Raw genomic sequence first — 21821 nt, 5'->3', positions numbered from 1 at the left:
AATGTAAGGATAAACAAAAAGTAAGTAATTGTAAAGGGAAGAAGAGAAGTGTATTTCAATGAATAAGGATGACACATAATTTTTCATAATATGTATTCATATAGTTTTGATTAAGTGTTCTTGTAAATAATTATAATTAAGTTATAATAAAAATATTTAAAGGAAAATAAACATATTCACTAAAATTGACATGTACTAAAATAAATGAACCTCATTCTCACAGAGAAAACAATTACTTTTAATGACTTTGAAAAGCACAATTCTAGCTCTCTGTTCTTAGTGTGGTTCAAGTTCTTAGTAGCTCAAGGATGAAAAGAAGTGAAGAGATCCAAATTTCTATTTATTGCTTTTATTATTTTTACTCTTTGTATTTTTTCTTCATTTTTTAATTGGGGTAACATTGTTTTACCACACTATGTCATTATTTTATTGTTAATATAATGCTAGTATCATTTTTACTTGAAATTGTATTGTTGTAACATAGGAAAAGGGCAAATATAATTAAATTGACATCATTAAAAATTAAGATTTTTCAAAAGCAAAAGAATGTAAGTATAAAAGCTACAAAGTTGTGAGAAATCCTGTATTCTTTGACTTTTGAAAATTTCCTTTTTTTTTTTGCTTATTCAAAAGGTTTAAAAACAATGACAGTCTAATGCATTGAACATCCCTGCTGACTAAATTTTAGTCTCAAAATACCATTTCCTGATAAAAGGAACTGATGTTCAAGATGTGGCTGATTCCAGGCTTTGCACAGAAAGATACAAATTTTACTTTTAACATTTTTTTGCCTCAAGCAAGAAACTATCACACAAATCAGTATGCCACAGACATGCACACTAATCTTATGACTAATCAGTATGGATTATTATGGATCTGGGATTAAAAATTTAAGTATTTAGGATCTGCTTTAAAATATTTAACAAACTAGAAAAAAAGAGAACTAAATGTCAGGGAAGAAAAAAAGATCATTAAGATTGACCAAATATTGGTAATTATTGAAGTAGATTAGTTGTGTCCCTTAGCTAAAGGTGGCAGTGCATTTTCCAGAATTCCCTCCCCTGCATAGTCCCAGGTATGTGTGAGCTACAGAAATCACTGAGTAGGAGATTTGGAAGACAGAGGCAAGTCGGGCACGAAGGTCATTGTAGGGGACCAGGCACAGTTGTCAAAGACCCCTTGGTTTACCTGTTGGTGTGGTACCGCAGCTGTTTCACAGCTCCTGCCAGATCCTTCTTTGGCTGCTTCCATTCTGGCCAAAGTGCATATTTAGATCCATGATGAAATGTGAAGGTGTGAAGAGTGAGGTTTGCTGGTCACAGGACAGACTCAGGTGCCTGTTCTTAATTTGAGTTCATCCTTCGTATCCCAGATTTCCTTCTTTCCTCTACTTATCATCACTCTCATTCCAAGTGCTTTTCATCTATCTTCAGGCCCCAGCACCATAAGCATGAGTAAAAATTCTCACCATTTGATTAATATTGCAAGTGCCACTGTATTTTCACTGAATCAAACTTTTCATTTCAACATGTGTTGGAAAGGTCACCTAGGTTAGGATAGCCGTTTCCAAAGTTTCAACCTCTGTAAATATTCTGTGTTAAAAATCTAAATGAAGGGCCTCCCTGGTGGCGCAGGAGGTTGATCGCAGCTCTGTAAAGCTGTCTGCAGCCTCTGCAGCACTGGTTTGATTCCTGGCGGGACAGGGAGGTGACCCACATGGCACAGCAGATCTCTTTTGTCTCTCCTGCTGCTCCCCTCAGTAGCGTTTTCGGTCCATTTGCCTGTTCTGCTACCCACTCCGTCTCTGGTGAATCCTCTCACCCTCCCAGACCTCTGGCCTGTACCTCCATTCTTGTATAAATAAATAAGTCTTTTGAAAAACAATAAAAAATAAAAATCTAATTGAAGGAAAATCTTTTCAGAGATATTTGGTTTTGAAGTCACTTGTGTTATTTAGGACAAGGGATTATATACAACTTTTTAAATGTCTTTCTTTTAAAGTATAATGTCTGTTTTTGAGTATTACAATGTCATGGTTTTCATTCATTGGGCAGAGAAGGCGTTTAAATATATTAAAATGAGGCTTCTTCATATTCTTTTTTAAATAGAAGTCCAGAAAGGCCTTCTGTAGAAGCATCTCACAAATTATTTCATAAGTTAATTATTTCAATACTCGATTTGAAATGAACTGATTTAATATTCATAGTTTTTGCTAAATCACAAATTGTCGATTAAATAAATACAAAAATTTTCTTAAATTACATATTAAATGTCAAGGAAAGTTTAGAACACAGCTTGAATTTGAGAGGTATGTATCGGAGTTATATCCATTCTTGAAATAATATTAAGTACTGTAAACAATCATCCAGTACATATAGTACACCAATTGTATTTCATTTTAATTCACTACTACCTCTCTATTTCATTATTTTTCACTTTTCCTCACCCAAGCCCCTGTCAGTTGGCCAAATCCATTCCAATTAACCCTTTACTGTCGTCATTTTAAAGGATTACTATAATTTCAAAGATTGTTTTTAAAAAATAAACCTCTTTTAAATAGTTTCTTGATTGGAAAAGCTATGTTTAAGAAAGATGTATTAGGGTCACAAATTATGACTATTTTGTTCACAGCAAAAATAGTTATTAGATACCAAAATATCAAGTGTTGTTACTGGAACTAAAGGAATCTTTCAAAAATATAGCATAATGCCTGCTTTTTTCAAGATAAATAATGGGAAGATATGAAATTTTAGTTAGTGTGCCTTTTATAAAGTTATATTGTTAGCATGTAAGTACTGCTTAAGGGTTAATTATAGAGAAATAATGCAATGTAGCAAACATTGCTTAAATTCTTGATTTGCCTGCAGGTGATACTTCCTATTTCTCTGACAAAGGCTTTACATTCAATTTGAAATGAAATAGCAGACAGGAATACAGTAAAATCAAGAGAAGAAAAAGGTATTTGAATATAAGAAATTGAAAGCTACACCATAGTGATGATAAAAAATTAAAGTAGAGGTTTCTGACATCACTAAATTAAACCAAGTATTTTTTTTTTGGTTTTTTTTTTTTTAAAGATTTATTTATTTATTTATTTATTTATTTATACAAGCACTGGGTACAGTCAGAAGTGCGGGAGGGTGAGAGGATTCACCAGAGCCAGAGCAGGGAACAGAACAGGCAGACTGAAGTACACTGCTGAGGGGAGCAGCGGGCGGCAGGAGAGGTCTGCGTGCCATGTGGGACCCTCCTCCAGTGGCTGAGGAGCAGCCGGGAATTGAACCAGTGCCGCAGAGGCTGCGGGCAGCTTCGTAACCCAGCGCTCAACCGCTGCACCACTGGGGAGGCCCTAAACCAAGTATGTTAAAGCCAAATGATTCCATATGAAAAGTTGGAAGTTACTTCCGACTAAACATACAATGTTTAAAGCAAACATAACTTTAATGAAGATAATGATCTTTATAGTGAATGCAAAGGCATGTTTTTGTTTGTTATTTCTGAAATATCTAGACTAGTTATGTCAATGCTAAGGAATCCTTGACCTGAAGACTCAGGCCTATTATGTACACAGTGAATGTTTTTCATTTCATATTGTGTTCTGCTTAAAAATAAATTATGAGCATTTCAGACCTTACCCTTACAAAATAGTTGGCTATTATAAATGAAACTAAACCTCAAAAGTCTAAACTATTTAATAAGAGTTTACATTCTCTCAGATAAATTTCGAGGTGTAAGAAAACTTCATTAGAGAAAAACACTGCTTTTTGAATATACTCACATAGCATTCAATATTTTAATTTTTTTGTTTTGTTTTTTCTCCTGTGTTTCCCTTCTTTTCATCCTGGATGTTTATGTGGGCATGGGAAAACAAATCTGAATCTCTGTTTGTCACTGGTAACATTCTAGGAAATTTTGTTTACCATAAAGACAAAAATTAAGTAATTTTACAGTACTTCAAGCATGAACTGTCATGTAGCTTAGAACATATTAAATGAGGCATAATTTATTAATATTTTTTCTTCACTTGATAAAATTTCACCGGTAGAGGCTAAAGTATTTAAACACTTATCTGCAACAGGAGAGATAAACTAGTCATCAAAATTTATAATTTCTTGAGTTCTAGAATACTATTGGTATACATATAAACAGCATTCTCATATATTGAAATTGGAAACCCTGGATAGTGAGTCCATAAATGGCAGCACTACATTAATCATAATATGCTTAAAATAAGATATTATACTGAAAATTTATAAGGAAAAACAAAGGACTGTAAATACTCATAGCAATCTTGGGAAAGAAGAACATAGCTGGAAGCATCATGTTCCCTGAATTCAAACTATATCACAAATCTATAATTATCAAAACATACAGATTAATGGAACAGGATTATGAGCCAGAAATGAACTCATCTGTATATTAATTTATAACAAGAAGCCAAGGAAATATAATAGGGAACAGATATAAACTTCTATAAATGTTGCTGGGGAAGCTGAACAGTGACATGCGAAAGAATGAAATTGGACCATTATTTTATACCATATACAAAACTAATTCAAATGGATTAAACACTTGAAGTAAGAAATAAAACCATAAAACTTCTAGAATAAAACATATTGTAAGATTATTGCCATCAACTGTAAATCTACACAGCAAAGGAAATCTAAACAAAATGAAAGACTACCCATGAAATCGGAGGAAAAATATATCTAGTGTATATATAATTTAAAAACTCAAAATAGGGCCGCCCCCGTGGTTCAGCAGTTGAGTGCTGGGATGCGAAGCTGCCCACGGCCTCTGCAGCGCCAGTTTGATCTCTGGCCGCCAGTGAGGCTCCCACATGGCTCGCAGACCTCTCCTGCTGCGCCCGCTGCTCCCATCCACAGTGTACTTCATCATTCTGCCTGTTCTGCTCCCCACTCTGGCTCTGGTGAATTCTGTCACCCCCCACACTTCTGACTGTACCCAGTGCTTGTATAAATCAATCAATCTTTAAAAAATAATTTAAAAAAACTCAAAATATATAAAAAGTATATAAAAATCAATAAGAAAGGGAATGACTAATAGGTACATGAAACAGGGTTTATCAATTCTTGATGTAGTGAACAAGGATAAACCAAAATCACAATGAGATATCACTTTATACCTGTTAGGATGGCTATTATTATAAAAAAGACAAGAAATAGCAAATGTTGGTAAGAATGTAGTGAAAAGGGAATGGTTTTACTCTATTGTTGGGAATGGAAATTTCCAAAGACAACAAAATCACTAACTTGAAAATATGTCTGCACCTCCATGTACATTGCAGCATTATTTACAATAGCTAAGATATTGAAACAACTGAAATGTCCATTGATTAATGAATGAACAAATATGTTTTATATATAATATTTATTATTCAGTCATAAAAAGAATGGAATCTTGATTGCTACAGCATGAACTTCAAGAACATCATGCTTAGTGAAATAAGTGGGACAGAGAAAGACAAATGATTTCACTTCTATGTGGAATCTAAAACCAAACAAGAAGTGAAAAATAAAGTTAGAATATTACACATTGTAAATGCTAAATATTCTCTTTTTTAGTCAACCTCAGATACTATGTACAAGGAATACACATCAATATACAGACAAATTGAATTTTTCCTAATCTAGGAAAAACTTAAAAAGTTACCTTAATTGAAATCCAAATACTTAGGTGTGAATATTTTCTGGGAAGTACTTAGGAAAACAAGTTGGCCATTATTCATAAGGATTGCATTTCACAGACCCTGTATGTGAGGATGTAGTAACTAAGTGATGGCAAAGTGATATTTATAGTGACTCCACTTTTGGGGCACTACTAAATGATTGTGCTAAATGATTCTGAAAATTGAATTAATAATTATCTAACCTTTACTATACCTTAAGCACTTTACTCCAAATACTGTATATGTAATGAGTTTGAGTGGGCACCAATAAATGCCATCTGGTGTAGAAAAAGACTTTTGGGTGAAGGATCAGAGATGCAAGGGACTCCTGCTTTCCTGTGGGGTGACTCAGAGATTTGATAGACAAATCTAGAGACCTATCACTCAGTTGTTCTCTTTTTTGATAACTTCTATCATAATCTCACTTGTCTCTGCATTGAGATTATTAATTGCTAAGCACTCTACTGTGTGATATTTGAATGCATTATCTCAAGTAATACTCACAATGACCTTATGAAGTATTGTTGCTCTTATTGCCATTTTACAGTTGAGCAAACTGAAATACAGAGTTCTTTGGTTTTCCTTTTTTACATATTATAAATTGTTCCAGAACTGGATACATTATAAATTGGTTTATGAGATGGTTGATTTTAGGGATAATAGGCATAAGGAGTTGAGGTCTTGATTTAGAATAATCACTTTGGAAAAGCAGAGAAGTCTAAGTTTTATAAATATGACAAAAATTATTCTCAACATCACACAGCTGGTAGGTGGAGGAAACACCAGAACTAGAGCAAGGTGAGTAAGTACTCTCCTTTGGTATAAAATTTAAGAGGACTCTAAAAATCTTGGTGATTAAAGTAATATTTTAATGCAACATTTAAAATTTCAATATTAAAGTAAAAATCTGTGATGAATAAAATATTAATTTTTTAAATAAAGACAGCATATTTATTAGATGTTAAAATTCTCATAACAAGAATAAAATGTTTTCCAAAATAGATATTAAAATGCTTTTCCATTGTTATGGTGAGTCTAAATTGAACAGAGACACAGGACTCAGGACCCAGGTGTGGGGGAGAATACACTTAGAAATAAATCCTCATAAAATTCTTCCAGGTGGTTTTGTTATAAGTAAGCATTATTCTTGTATGTGCCTGTTTGGAATGTATTCAACTTTTTATCCCACTTATAAAAGATATAGACAAATAAAACAATCAATGCACACATGCCTGATCACAATAAAATATCCTAATTTCTAAATTAAGATAGCACAGAAAAAAATAAACACAAAAAACAGGATCATTATACTGATTTTTCCTTTTGTCTGTGGCTCCAATATGGTTTTTCATGTACAAGGTAGGAGGTCTGAACTTGAATACTTAGTCTGATCTTGATTGTATGCTTGTACCTGTTGTCTGCTGATGTTTCTTAGGATATAAAAGATAAAGAAGAGTCAAATATTATTTAAAGAATTGAAGATTGATGGTCAAGCATAATGGTGAAGGCATGGACTTGTGTAATTAGGAAGAAGCAAAGAAAGTGACTCATTTAATTTCTCTTTTGCAGTTTGTTTAAATTCTCTGTGCCTCAGTTTTATTATACTTATAGGGTTATTGGAATGAAAACAAGAATCAATATTCATAAAGTTCTTAGAGTACAATCCTGCAGGTAGTATATACTCTTTAAGTGTTAACTTCTATCAATTTATGATGATCTTAACTGCAATATGTATAATTTAACATGAGAGGTAAGAAAGTACAATTTCTTGATTATCCCTTTATAAAAAGGACATCACTAAAAAATTTATAAAAGGATATTACATTGGATAATATTATTTCTATTGATATGATTTGAATATGATATCTGCAAGAGAGAGTAAGAATCATCTTGTTGACTACTATTTAATTATTTAAGTATATGTAAACAAAGATAATTAAAGTTGTTTACATGACTAAAAATTAGAACTTGGTCTCAAGCCAACTACATGGTCCTTATGAAAGTAGTCTAATTTGACTACTTTAGAACCAGGCAATATACATGTCTGCAGAGTATATATTGTATATATAGGCATCAGGATAATTAAACTAATATCTATTTTGTTGGATTTTATTTCTGTGATCCACACTGAACACTTAAAAGAAGAAAAATGGGGAAATAGTTTTAATCTATTCAGACCATAAAAATCCAATTTGGAGTAGTCTTCCATTGGATATAAAATGTACTAGTGCTAAAAATGCTTTTAATGGTGCCAGAAAAGTCTAGTTCCCTACATAAAATATTTTGAAATTCTCCATTGCAATTTAAAATTCAATTTCAATTTCTTCTTGTAAAGTTTAAACTCACCAATTAGGTTACCATTTCTTGCTCAGATGAAACTCTTCAGAATTCAGTAAAATAAGGTTTAAAGAGCAGTTGTGTTAGCACTGAATCATTGAGATGTTTCCCTGAGACCAATAATTTATAATTTGGTATCCTTGGGAATAGGCTCTGTGCCCCATGGAGTCCTCTGAATTAAAATTAAAAATTCCCCTAAATAGTCTACTTCTCATGTTCCCTTTTCTATGGAATCAGTGGGGAAAAAAAGAGAAACATATTCTTTTCATTTTATAAATGTTAAAAAAAATCATCTATGATATTAGTCTTCCTTCAACCATTTCTCAATCTCAATTATTTAATTCATAGCAAATATACCCCTCTATATTTTTCTCATTTGGTCTTGAAATCACTCTCCTGAAACTTTCATTGTTGAATCCAAAGGTTAGTCTCAATTTTCCTACTTGACTGATCAGCGTTTGCTAACACGAGATATTTATGTGTGTGTGTGTGTGTGTGTGTATATATATATATATATATATATATATATATTATATATATATAATTGCACTACATCCTTGCCTATATACTCTTAATTATATTTTTTAAATACATATAGAATATGTACTGTTTCATCATGATCAAAATTACTGTTGTATTTCTTCTGGATTAGTTCATTTGCCTTCTTACTATTCTCCCTATTTCCAACTTGGCATTCTTGCAATCTTCAACATAGCAAAAGAAGTTATATAAGTCAACTCATTTTTTCTCTGCTCAAATCTTTCAATGACTTCCTTTATCAATCAGAGTAAAAGCTTAATTTTGCAGTACTTAACCTTTAGATATTGTAATATGTTAGTATGATTCTAGTCTCTTAAATGTATCATAGGGAGAAGAATCTCTAAAATACTAAAATTGTTTTTGAAATGAAGGAAAACAATGCTAAAACTTAATTACAGATTGATGAAAAGTTAGGAGCATCTTAGTCCATATTTCAAGATAGGTCACCTCTTCAATCAGACCTTAAAGGTTATTCTTGCCCCTTCAGAACAATTTTTATATAATTAGAATTGGAAAACAACATTTTGGAAATCCTTAAACTATCTGTTTGATTTTTCATTTAATCTCTAATTTCACAAATAGCTTTTATACCCTAGTATATTTAAAGGAAGACCTATAGAATTCCAATTTTCCTAATTCTATTCATTAAATTTATTAGAAATTCAAATATTTGTTTTCAGGTACTATCTCGTGTTTGGAATCAATGGGTTAAAAAAAAGGGCTAGTCTTCTAATTTTTTCAATGTTTAAAAAAAAAAAAATCCAGTGACTAAACCAATGGAATCTAGTGTGAACTTGGATCAATGGAATCAAGTTTGGACTTGGACATTTATCTAGATTATAAAATTCTCAGCATAAGATAACCTATAGGATTTGGTATCAGAGGTGTTCAATAACTTTTCTTTTTAATTAAGTAAACATGTATACCATGACAAGATGTAGTTTCTATTTATGAGCAAAATAAAGAAAATATCATCAAGAAATATTTAAATTTATGAAATTGACACAGTATTTGTGTCATAAGAACAAATCAGGATAACTTTTGTCAGTTTCTTTGGGACTGATGGTAATTTTTTTCTTTTGTTTTAAATTATTTTAGCAAGTTCTATTTCCAAGATTGGCTCAGATCCTCTAAAATTTGTACATGATGCTGTGGAGGAAACTACAGACTGGATTTATGGTTTCTTTTCTTTGTTATCTGACATTATCTCATCTGAGGGTGATGAAGAAGATGATGATGGTGACGAGGACGCTGATAAAGGTATGAGCTGCATAGAGACACATCTAATATTAGTTATGTATTAAAAGGTTTGTTTAAGTTGAACTATAAATGAGCACTTGGTTAGGCTAACTCCAAATAATACTTTTCTAATATTATATCAACAGGCAGCCAAACTCAGTAAATTAATCTCTATATTTGCCTTTCATCCTATATTCTGCTACTATGGCAGAGATATAAAAGATACTCTAATGTATATCATTAGAGTAGCCTTTTGGTAGAGAGGATCTTATTGTGCACTACTACAAATCCATTGTATAAACTCACATTTAAATGCTTCTTTGGGGAATATATTAGTAGCTATGTCTCAAGTTTATCCTTAGAAAAACTGGGGAGGGAGGGAACAACAATGGTAAGACTAAATATACATATATATGTTTTGTACAAATAAGTCATATTCATAGTCAAATGGCGGAAAGCAAGTCTACTAAAATCATCATCAAAAGTAAATTTATTGAAGCAAATGAAGATGTAGATTGGAGCACACATTGTAATTGTCACAACAATTATCTAACTTACCTATGCACTTTTTCATATATGTTAATGAATAAAAGGAAATAGCAAACTCAAACCAATATAAATCATTATCAAATGGATGTGAAAAAATAAGCACTGTGATTCTGCCTTTTTATGGTATTTTTAGTATCAGCCTTAATTATGGGAAATCATGTATTTACCTTGACTACCAGGAAATCTTTTATTATTTTAGCCCTTTCTATTACTTTGTCTGAATTTGTATTTTTGGGCCCCAGGAAGAGGTCAAGATGAACAATAGAGAATTGAATGAACATGACACATAAACTCAAATGTATAATTTGGATCACTGCCACAATTTTATTGAACTCATAAAAGTAAAATTAGTTCAAGTATAGGTACATAAACTAAGTTTATATTTAAAAAATGGAATTAGAGAAACAATTTAAGAACTACTATTGTCAAAACAAATTTTTTTATAATAAACACAGGAAATTGGGAAAATAGAGAAAGAGTGTTATACTATATTATGTTTTTCTAATTTGCTGTTTTTGTTTGGTTTAGGTGAAATAGAGGAGCCTCCCTTGAAAAAAAAAGGTTCGTTATTTTCATTTTAAAAAATTATTTTTCTCATGGTAATGTTGATTTTTATCACTACTCATACATAGTTCGCTTGAATTGTAGCCTTAGTTTATTTTTAATATAGAGTTTTAGCTTAATGATTAGATCAAGATTTATAGTTGGGAAAAGAAATACTGGATTCTCTCCAATAAAACTGATCCCACAGTTTTTTCAGTTGATTATTTAATTGATGCTCTCAATAGTAGATGTGCCAATTCATCTATTTACAGATGAATATGAGTTGGAATTACACAGATGAATGGTAATTTCTGTAGCCTTGTAAATGGCCTAGAAGCTAATGCTGCTCATCTTTTGTGTCACTGTAACCAAGTATATTGACTTAGTTTTTTTTTATTTTAAACCTTCTTATTTTATTGTCAGTTTTATTTTGCATTTTAGGTGATAATTATGGGATATATGACTGAGATAGTTGGATGTAAATAGTCTTACAGACACAGGCACTTCCAGTCAACATGTAGCATGTATTATCCTAAAAGGATAGAGTTGCGTGGATGTGTTTGACCATGGTGTAGAGGATTACTTGTAGGACTATCGAAGATATTCAGTGACCAAACAGAATAGTCAAAAATAAAAAAGATGGGAAAACTAAGACTTAAAAATGGTCCTATACTATGGGTCAAGAACCTGAGAGGGACAGAGTTTTTTTGTTTGTTTATTTTGTTTTTGCTTTATTTTTTTTTGTTTTATTTATTTATTTATACAAGCACTGGGTATAGTCAGAAACATGTGAGGGTGAGAGAATTCACCAGAGCCAGAGCAGGGAGCAGAACAGACAGACTGACGAAATACACTGCTGAAGGGAGGAGAAGGCATGGCAGGAGAGGTCTGTGCGCATGTGGGACCCTCACCGGTGGCCGGGGATCGAATCGGCACTGCAGAGGCTGCGGGCAGCTTCGCAGCCCAGCGCTCAACTGCTGTGCCACTGGGGAGCCCTGGGACAGAGATTTTTATAAGAAAGAATAGAATTATGTCTGAAAGGGAAAATAATGGGGTGAATAAATATAAATAGTCAAAGTGAATATTGTACCAAAAGCTATATAATAATTTAATGTAATCCTCATCAAAATACCAAATGATATTCCTCAAAGAAATTACACAAATTTTAAAATGTATATAGAACTGTAAAAGGCCTTGAATAACAAAATAATCCTTAAGAAAAAAGGAGGAAACAGTCATCACATTACATGCCTTTAAATTGTACTATAAAGTAACAATAAATAGTATTAGAATAGAAATGGACTCATGGATTGGTGGAACCAAATTGAAAGCCCAGAATTAAATGCACATACATATCAATACTTAATTCACGATTAAGGAGTTACAACCATATAGTGTGGAAAGGAGAATTCCGTTAAATGGTGCTGGGTAAATTGGACTGCCGCATAGAAAAAGAATGAGGTTGACTCACTGTCTATCTATATGCACAAATATATTCCAAATGGATTAAATACTTAGATATGAGAACTGCAGTAATAAAATATCTAGAAGAAAGCATTGGCAATATATTTCTTGACATCAGAGATAAAGATGTTTTCAGAGACTCAAGCCCCATAGCAAGGGAAATAAAAGCAAAAATAAAAAATTGAGATTATCTCAAATTAAAAACTTTACACAGTGAAAGAAAATATAGTAGATTAAAATGCTTCCTACTGAATAGGACAAAATACATACCTGTTACACTACTGACAATGGATTAATATCCAAGGTATATAAAAACCTCTATAATTTAATAATAAAAAACAGACAACCCAATTTATAAATGGATAGCAGAACTGAACAGACAATTCACCAATGGACATATGAAAAGATGTTCATTATCACTTCTAATAAGAGAGATGCAGGCAAAAGCACAAAACCGCAATGAGCTACCACACCCATGAGAATGGCACATATTAAAGAGAGGATGTGGGAAAAGGGGAACCCTATTACACTGTTGATGGGAATGAAAACTAGCACAAGCCATTTTGAAAAGCTACCTTAAAAACTAGGAACAGACGAAGCCTCCCTGGTGGTGCAAGGGGTTAAGATGCAACCTATGAAGCACCACAGCCACTACAGCACAAGTTCAATCCCTGGCCAGGGAGCTACCCACATGGCACAGCAGACCTCTCCTGTCTCGCCCGCTGCTCCCCTCAGCAGTGTATTTCAGTCGATCTGCCTGTTCTTTTTATTATTAATCTCCTGTTCTGTTCCCCACTCTGTCTCTGGTGAATTATCTAACCCTCCAAAACTCCGGCCTGTACCCCAGGTCTTGTATGCATAAATAAATAAATCTTAAAAAAAAAAAAAAAAACTAGGAATGGAAATACTCTATGACTCAGCAATCCTGCCCTTGGACAGTTAACTATCTGAAGAACATGAAGCCATCAACTCAAAAAATTATATGCTCTGCAATGATTATTGTAGCATTATTTATAATAGCTAAGGCAGAAAAATAAGTGTCACCGACAGAGGATGGATGAAGACGTTTATATACACAATGGAATATTATTTAGTCATGAGAGAAATGAAATGTTTCCATTTAGAGGAAAATGGAATGAGTTCTGGGGAATTAAGTGTAGGAAAGCAAATCAGAATGACAAAGACGCTATTGGGTACTTCCATATATGATTTAACAAAGTAAAATATTTATAAAAATTAAAGTTTCTTTAAAAATGAGGTGAGGCTTCTGAGTTTAAGAGGGAGGAAGATGCGGAAAACGGTAAAAGGCATATAAAGGGGTGGTGATGGGGAAAAATAAAATAAAAATGACAATGCAGAGCAAAGGATATCATACTGAGGTGCATGTGATGTGAGGGACAAATAAACAGTTGACACTTAAGCCAAAGTTGATATAATTGTGATTGTTAGTTATTGCTGCATATGTTTGGCAGCATGTAGGATGTGTTTACCCTAGAGAAGAAATTGTTGGCTTCTGTAGTTATCTCCCCAGTCTACTGAGGAGTTTCAGTCTCACTTGAACAGATGATGATTAACTTACTTACTGGGTGAAATACACTTTGTGTATATTAATTTAGGAAATTTGAATTTGTTACTTGTCGATCAAAGAGAGTTAAACTAGTAAAACTCAGCTGTGGCAAAACCATCCTAAAACAATAATTGTTCAAGAAAGGAAGGATTTCCTGACTCCTAAATTCGGAATGACAAGCCAAGAACTCAAGGCATATTTCAGTTGCTGAGCTCTGGTTTAGAGGTTCTGGATTAATTAATAAACACTGTGGGGTCAGAAAGTCTTTTTATTAGTAATCTCCAATGGATAGCGCCTATCCATAGTCAAGTTTAAGTTAACATGTTGGTAGTTATCTGAAAAGAAGAACTTTAGTATATGTTAATTCCAATTGGATATGGAAGTGGGAAAAATGTCTTCTTACAAATTGAATTCTATAAGAATATCATAAGATCATGTTGTCTGGAATTTAATATCTAGTATTTAACAATCAGTTCTTATTGGTTTAAATTTTCCCATCAAATTATTTAAAATTAAATTTAATGTAACAATTAGCATAAATTGCAAATCCAACCAAACCTATCTGATTATTGTTTTTCAAATTATTGCCTTGATTCAACAAATAAACAGAAAAAAACTACTAAATAGTTCTTTAAGATTCTCTGAAACAAATGGTAATGCTCATAAGTCAAAGCAGTCTAAGGGACATATGGGTTTAAAACCAAAGTACAGTAATTTTCATGAGTGATTACTTGGAAAATTGACTTTAAATCACCCAAATATCTTCTTTAATAACTGTTAAAAGTTGCATAAAATCATTATTTAAGGAAAAATCTTGTGTACCCTACCTTGGGTACTGAAGCTAGATAAAAACAAGTATTAGTTGAAATGTACTGAAGAAACACACTTCATTATAATTGTTTTTTATAGGTTTTTTGGTAGGGCTGTAGAAGTAATGAGAACATGAGGCAATATGTAATATTTTACAAAACATTTAATGTGTCCTGTAGGTAAAGGCATACTTTGCTTATGTGTATATTACTATTGGAGAAAAGGTACTGTGAGTTTATCCCCATCTTACGATATTTTATGTACTTTCACATTTAAAAATCATGTGGTACATATATACCATGGAATATTACTCAGCATTCAAAAAAGATAAACACATGCAATTTGCAGCAACATGGATGACGCTGGAAGGGATCATGCTCAGTGAAATAAGCCAAAAAGAAAAAGAAAAATACCGGATGGTCTCACTCATAGCAGGAATCTAGAAAACTTAAATAAGGGACCAGGAAAATGAATAACTATAAGAAAGTGAAAATCAAAATCAACAAAAACTATGAACCAGAGACACTTTTTGGGGGGTGGGGGGCGGGAGGGGAGGGATTGGGATCAGAATGGGGGATTGCAATTGTATGGGGAATATAAAAATAAAATTTATTAATTAAAAAAAAAATCATAATTTAAAAAGTATTGGTGGGTAATTGAGAAAAATGGATAATCTCTTAAAATATTTGATTTATAGGATCCATCTAAACAACCTTTTATTAATATCCTTTCTTATTCTGATATAGTCAATAATAATTAGGCATTTTATATTACCTAAAATACTGGGTTATGGCATTGTTTATTCAACTGTCCTGATCTATTTGAAACATTTAAATGTACTCTTAAAGTGCTAGTTTCATTTGTCCATTTATTGTATTTTTACCAAAATAAAAATTCAACCACCTTGCTGTTTATGAGTAGAGTCTGCAGTTTTAATTTGATGTGGAATAATGGTCCAGTCAACTAAAGTCAGGGATGCAGGATTGATTATTAAATTATTAATATGGATGAATTATTGAATATGCTATTCCATGGCTTATGTTGTTATATATGAACATAGCTTTAGGGTATTAAATGTAGTATCTAATGTCTTTATATTTTTTATGTACTTTTTTTCAGGTGGGCAAACATTTTAAAATATTGTATTATGAAACAATTCATGATTAAGATTCTACATTGAATTATAAAATGTTATGTTTTTATTACATAACTATTGAAAAAATAGCTATGAAAATCAAACACTACTATAAATTATGTTTCTTAAAACAATTATGTGATCTATATAGTGAGTATTTTATATGGGACCATCCCGTTGAGCAACATTTTTTCACAGGACCTTATACCTCAGGGATTTGTTAACATCTCACTTGCTAAGAGCTAAATAGATTCTAATCTTAAAGTTCTGAATGGTTTTATTGGAATCAAACTACTTTTATATAACATAAGAATAAACTTATTTGGGCCTCCCTGGTGGAGCAAGGGGTAAAGTCTCAGCACTATGATGCTGTTAGCAGCCACTGCAGTGAGAGTTCAATCCCTGCCAGGGAGCTACACTCATGGCACAGCAGACCTCTCCTGACTTGCATCAACACCCCCCCCCACACCTCTGGCCTACACTCTTGTATGCATAAATTTTAAAAAAAGAATAAACTTTACTAATTGCACATCATTTTACTTTTTTCATCTCATCTACTTTAATAGTATATCTTTGAGGTATATAAAAAATTAACATTTTCTTAATATTCTAAAATTGCCAAAAAAATTAAACTGTAAAACACTTTTTGACAGAAAGTGAATTGAGTTAGAGGTTTTGAATCAAAGAATGGTTTGCCCATTACTAAAAGGCAAACATTTCCATAAATTATTGAGCATGAATAGAAAGGTTTAGATGAAATATACTTAATGCAAGAAATGCATTTTAATCACATAAAATGTTATCATTGCAGTCAAAATTACTACAAATGACAGCATTTTTATTTTTCTCAACCCTATCAAATATGTTGCTTACAAAAGTACTGCTAAGTGGGGTATTAAAAATACCTATGGATTATTTAGGAAGTCTGATAAAGGTATACTACTTCCAGGAAATTCAGATAATGATCAACTCCCAGCCAGGATAGAGCAACACATTTTTGGCAAATTGTGTTTTGTTTTTTTCCCAAATCTTTGTTTCCAATAAATTCGAAGGACACATTAATCAATTATTCATCTGAGAGATCATCAACAATATATTTCTTATTGGTTTCCTATGTCATTTTAACATTACTTAGAAGTTTTTTTAATTGAATAACATTACCATAATAAAATTGTCATCCATGTGTCTTTATATATATAAATACATATTCATAAAGCATATATTCATGTATGCATATATGTGCATAAGGTTTGTCCACTCATATCTTTAAAAGTAAACAAGATTTGACTTTTTATTGAACCCTATCTATTTATAACTATAGATGACATTTATCCAGAGACACAGGAATGATTTTTAAAGCTTTATTCATGTCATAAAGAGATGCTTTTCTAATGGAATTTCACTTTTCAGTGAAAAAAACATAACATGTTTTTGAAATTTTATTATGTACTAATCTTTTGATTCATGTAATTATGGAATATAAAATAAATTTTGAAATTTTAACATACATGTTTTTCCTTGAGAAGCATGATTGCATAATCAAGAAGAAATATTTCCAAGGGTAAAAATATATTGCTCTTGGAAAAATATTTTACGAGAGAAGTGGAATGAAAATATGAATTCAAAGTGAAAAGGCAAAATTGTAGAATTTCCAAGTGTCAGATAGCAGCTTGCTTTTATATATTTTAAATTGAAAATGAACAGTGTCAATAAAGCACTTAGAGTCTATCAGCTTGAAAATATAATGAAAAAGTTCAGATATTATTTTCAAAATGTGAAAGGAGATGTAGAGATTTCCAATATTTTCTGAAGGAATGTCAAAGGAAAATATTGAAGTCACTATAATAAAAATGAGCATCTTGGTACCTCGATAACCCTTGGATTCTGATAAAGAGCAAAACAGGGAGGTCTCTGATTCCACCATGGTCAACAATGCATGTCCTTAGATAATATTTAAGTTGGAACACTGACATGTTTTATCCTTCAACAAATTTATTTTTCACTTTTTTTAAAATGTATCATGCAATATGCTAGGTGGAGGAGAGCAAGTAAGTTTTCATGATAACATCGCAAATTTGATGATGAAAGTTTTTTTTTTTTAAAGATTCATTTATTTATTTATATTTTATTTATACAAGCACTGGGTACAGTCAGAAGCGCGGGAGGGTGAGAGAATTCACCAGAGCCAGAGTGGGAGCAGAGTAGGCAGAAGGACCGTAGCATACTGCTGAGGGGAGCAGCGGGAGGCAGGAGAGGTCTGCGCGCCATGTGGGACCCTCCTCTGGTGGCCGGGGAGCAGCCGGGGATCGAACCGGCACCGCAGAAGCTGGGGAGGCCCCCTGATGATGAAAGTTTATAACATAGTAAATAAATGACTGTAATGTAGTTTTTATATGGTGTTCCTAACAGATGAAGTTAAATATCTCTTACTAATATAATATGAGGGCCTATGTAACATGGTGGTTTATAGCTAAAATAATTGCAAATGAATAAAAGGTTAATTATTTAGTATAAAGTCAGGAAAAAGATTGTATTGAACAGTTTGGTGAGTAAATAAGCAATTGATCTTATACTTTTTAAATTGTAAGTAGCTTGATATTGTGAATTCAGTGAATATTTGTTAAATGCCCACTGTATGCCTGCCTTTTTTTTTTAATTGAGGTAACATTGGTTTACAACACTACCTGATGCAGAGATATAGGTTCACACTCAGATGTATATTTCCACACCACAGTCACTACCCACTCATCCATAGCCCTAATCCATAAGCCATTGGGCCTCCTCCTCTTCACTTTCTTCTCCACCTTTCCACTTCTCTTCTGGTATTTTCAACTTTATAGTCATATTTCTAGGGTTTCTTTTTGGTTTGGTCTGACCCTTTGTTTTGTTTATTTATATTCCGCATATGAGTGAAACCGCCTGGTATTTTGTCTTTCTCCTGATTTATTTCCTTCCCATTATATCCTCCAGATTCATCCATGTTAGAAAATCACAAGAGTTCACGTCTTTTAATAGCTAAGTAGTATTCCATTGTGTATGTATAGCACATTTTATTTTTTTAAAGATGTATTTATTTATGCATACAAGAACTGGGGTATAGGCCATAGGTTTGGAGGGTGAGAAGAGTCACCAGAGACAGACAGAGTGGGGAGCAAAACAGACAGATCTACTGAAATACACTGCTAAGGGGAGCAGCGGTGAAGGTACTGCATAGTGGGGGTAGCTCCCTGGCAGGCTGGGGATCGAACTTGTGCTACAGAAGCTACGGTTAGCTTCACAGCGCTGTGCTTAACCCCTTGCTTTTTAATTTTTTTATGCTACATTCCTAAGTACAGCATAATGTGTATACTTTTAAAAATTTACTTAAACTTCAGTCTATAATAAATCTACAGATGAGAATAATCATTATAGCATGTATGTCCTTTGGAATGCATATATTTAGAAAACAATAAAAGTCTCTTAACAAGAAATTGTATTTTTGAATGCCATTTCCTGGCATCTAGCTATAAAGTTAAGAAAAAAATAGTTTTTATTATTCAGAGCTATGTGCACTCAGTATTTGAGCAGGAAATACTGGTCTTCAATTTTAGGGGCGTGGCAAACTTATATATGAAATCACCACTTGCCTTAGAGGAACCTGAAGCCCCTCTGCATTATACTTAATTTCCTTGCTTCCTAATGACTTCCTCTTTGAAATAAGGAACTGTCCTTTAGTTTAAACAGGACCCAAATATGAAGGCTGTGAGATTATACCTGATAACATGTCAATGGGAGAGGGAGAAACTCTCTCTAGTTAGAGCAAAACAAATTACATTCTCCTTATATAGTCCTGTTTTTAAATTGCCCTCAAGCTTCTCAGGTTGAAAAGAGTCCAATAAATTTAAACTCAGTTCTTTCATTGTGTATTTTTCTCACTTTATTGAAAACCACAATAACTCTTTGCGGTCAGGGTGAATAAAGAAGAGCCAGGAAATCTGAGCATCATAAATATTCAGAACTTTAGGATTAGACCATTCAGAGGTTGTATCGCATCACAGGGAGTAAGATAGATGGACACGTTTCCTTGCCAGCAATTTCATTGCATCCATCTTTACTGGCAGCTCCAGGGGCTTATACCAGGCTGAACATTAAGTATATGAAAATATGGTGAGTGAAAAAGGAGGGAGAATGGAAAGGTGACTAAACTTGTTAAATAAAATTCATATACTCAGAATATTGGTTACTAGGTAGGTCCTAGTAGCATTGTTCAGTAGGTACATTTATCTTTGGCTCTCTTCCCTAAACAAGACTAGAGAAGACTCAGTTCCATAACTGCACTGCTGCATGTTGCCATTAGGCTGCAGAAGGAACTCAGTGCTTTGTCTTCTGCCTGCCTTTCTCAAAACTTTGAACATGATTGAAACAAACTCAAATGAATACGATGAGGAGACATTCAGGTTGGTTTCCCTGTTGCTATGGCTAAGTCATTTAACTTCAGTGACACTCAGTTTTCACATCTGTGAAACAAAGATGCTGGATTTACTAATGTCCAAGTCTTTTCCAGATATCATATTTTATGATTCTATAATTGTAATGTAATATATTAAAAATTGGACCAGAAGTTTCATCTTGACTAGTTTTTGCAAGTCAATGCATGCATTAATATCTTCTAAGATATCTTCTAGGAGTTATTTAGAAATTTTTAGCCAGGCCCAATCTAGACCAAATGAGTCAGAATCTGCATTTTAAGAACATCCTCATATGCACTTTATTCATATCCCCATTAAAATTAGACAAAGATAGGTCTAGACAGTAGTTCCTACTTCTGACTCTGGTTTTTAAACCACCCAAGAAGTTATTTAAATTGGAGATCACTAAAAGATCCTTCACCATGAGAGACTAATTGATCAATTTGAGCTACAGTTAGGAATGTATTTTAAAATCTCCCCAGATAATTCTGATGGACCACTACATTGATCGTGTCTAGTATATCATCAAATATGAAGCATATACTAACACAGTCAAAACTGCATACAAATCTGTATAATCCATAGAAGGTATTATTTGTAAACATTTCCCCCATTGTCTAGATTATAAACACGTGGGGAAACATCTAATTTTATAGAAGGAGTGAATAAAATTCAAAAAGGAAAAATGGATAAACCTGGGACTAATGAGTTAATGGCAAAAAGGAAATTGGACAACATCATGTTATATTTATTTTGAAAGTTTTTGTAGCGTACACATTTTGAGACCATTATTTTCTTGAAAAAGTTTAGCTTATTTTACATTTTATGAATCAAACCTAACAAAATAAATATCTCAACATTTATATTTTAATATTCATTAATATATTTGATGTATATTATATAATGTTTTATATATAATATACAAATATAGATAGGGCAATTTCATTCAGATTTTTAATACATATATTTTAAATCATTTAATCCTATATTAAATATGTATTATATATACACACATATACAATCTATAAAGGAAATTGTCCTCATGATTTGCCTATCACTATATCTGAACTGTAAGCCCACTCAATCACTAACACTAGGTGCTTCAATACCTAATACTAGGGGGAGAAAATATTCCTTTCTATACTATTTATTAATGGTTAATCAGTAATAGTTGCCTCAAAAATTTTATAACAAGAAAGTAATCAGAAAATCATGGAAAATACATATATGTCATTTGGTAAATTTATCTAAAATAATGAGAATTCAATAAAAATATTTTCCCTTTGCATTCATTAGCCTCCAAGGAAATAATTAGATTTTGCTTTATTCATTTAGCATAATTGTAATTTTGTGTTCTAATAACAATTGGAAAAATCTTACAAATAGAGATTTTATGTTCACATAAATAATTTGAATTTTTAAAATTAAAGTGAGAAAAATTGTAAAAAGGAAATTTATATTGTCCAGTGCTTGTGAGGTATTAAAGAAAACAATGATAAA

General features: G+C 32.4%; 1 protein-coding gene across 4 annotated transcripts in view; it reads left to right on the top strand.

Annotated features, from left to right (window-relative positions):
- Positions 1-21821, top strand: part of TRDN (triadin) — a 306860-nt gene that overhangs the window by 58588 nt on the left and 226451 nt on the right. For all 4 annotated transcript variants that reach the window (XM_054697795.1, XM_054697794.1, XM_037518773.2 and 1 more), the window contains exons 3-4: positions 9665-9826; positions 10883-10915. In XM_054697795.1, coding sequence (XP_054553770.1) covers positions 9665-9826; positions 10883-10915 — 195 coding nt within the window. The remainder of the gene's footprint in view (positions 1-9664; positions 9827-10882; positions 10916-21821) is intronic.

The sequence above is a fragment of the Talpa occidentalis genome, unplaced genomic scaffold (genome assembly GCF_014898055.3).
Source record: "Talpa occidentalis isolate TD23 unplaced genomic scaffold, MPIMG_talOcc4v2.1 talOcc4.2, whole genome shotgun sequence".
Classification (NCBI taxonomy): Eukaryota; Metazoa; Chordata; class Mammalia; order Eulipotyphla; family Talpidae; genus Talpa; species Talpa occidentalis.
Note: the sequence above shows the minus strand (reverse complement) of the source record. Positions and strands in the feature narration are given on the sequence as shown.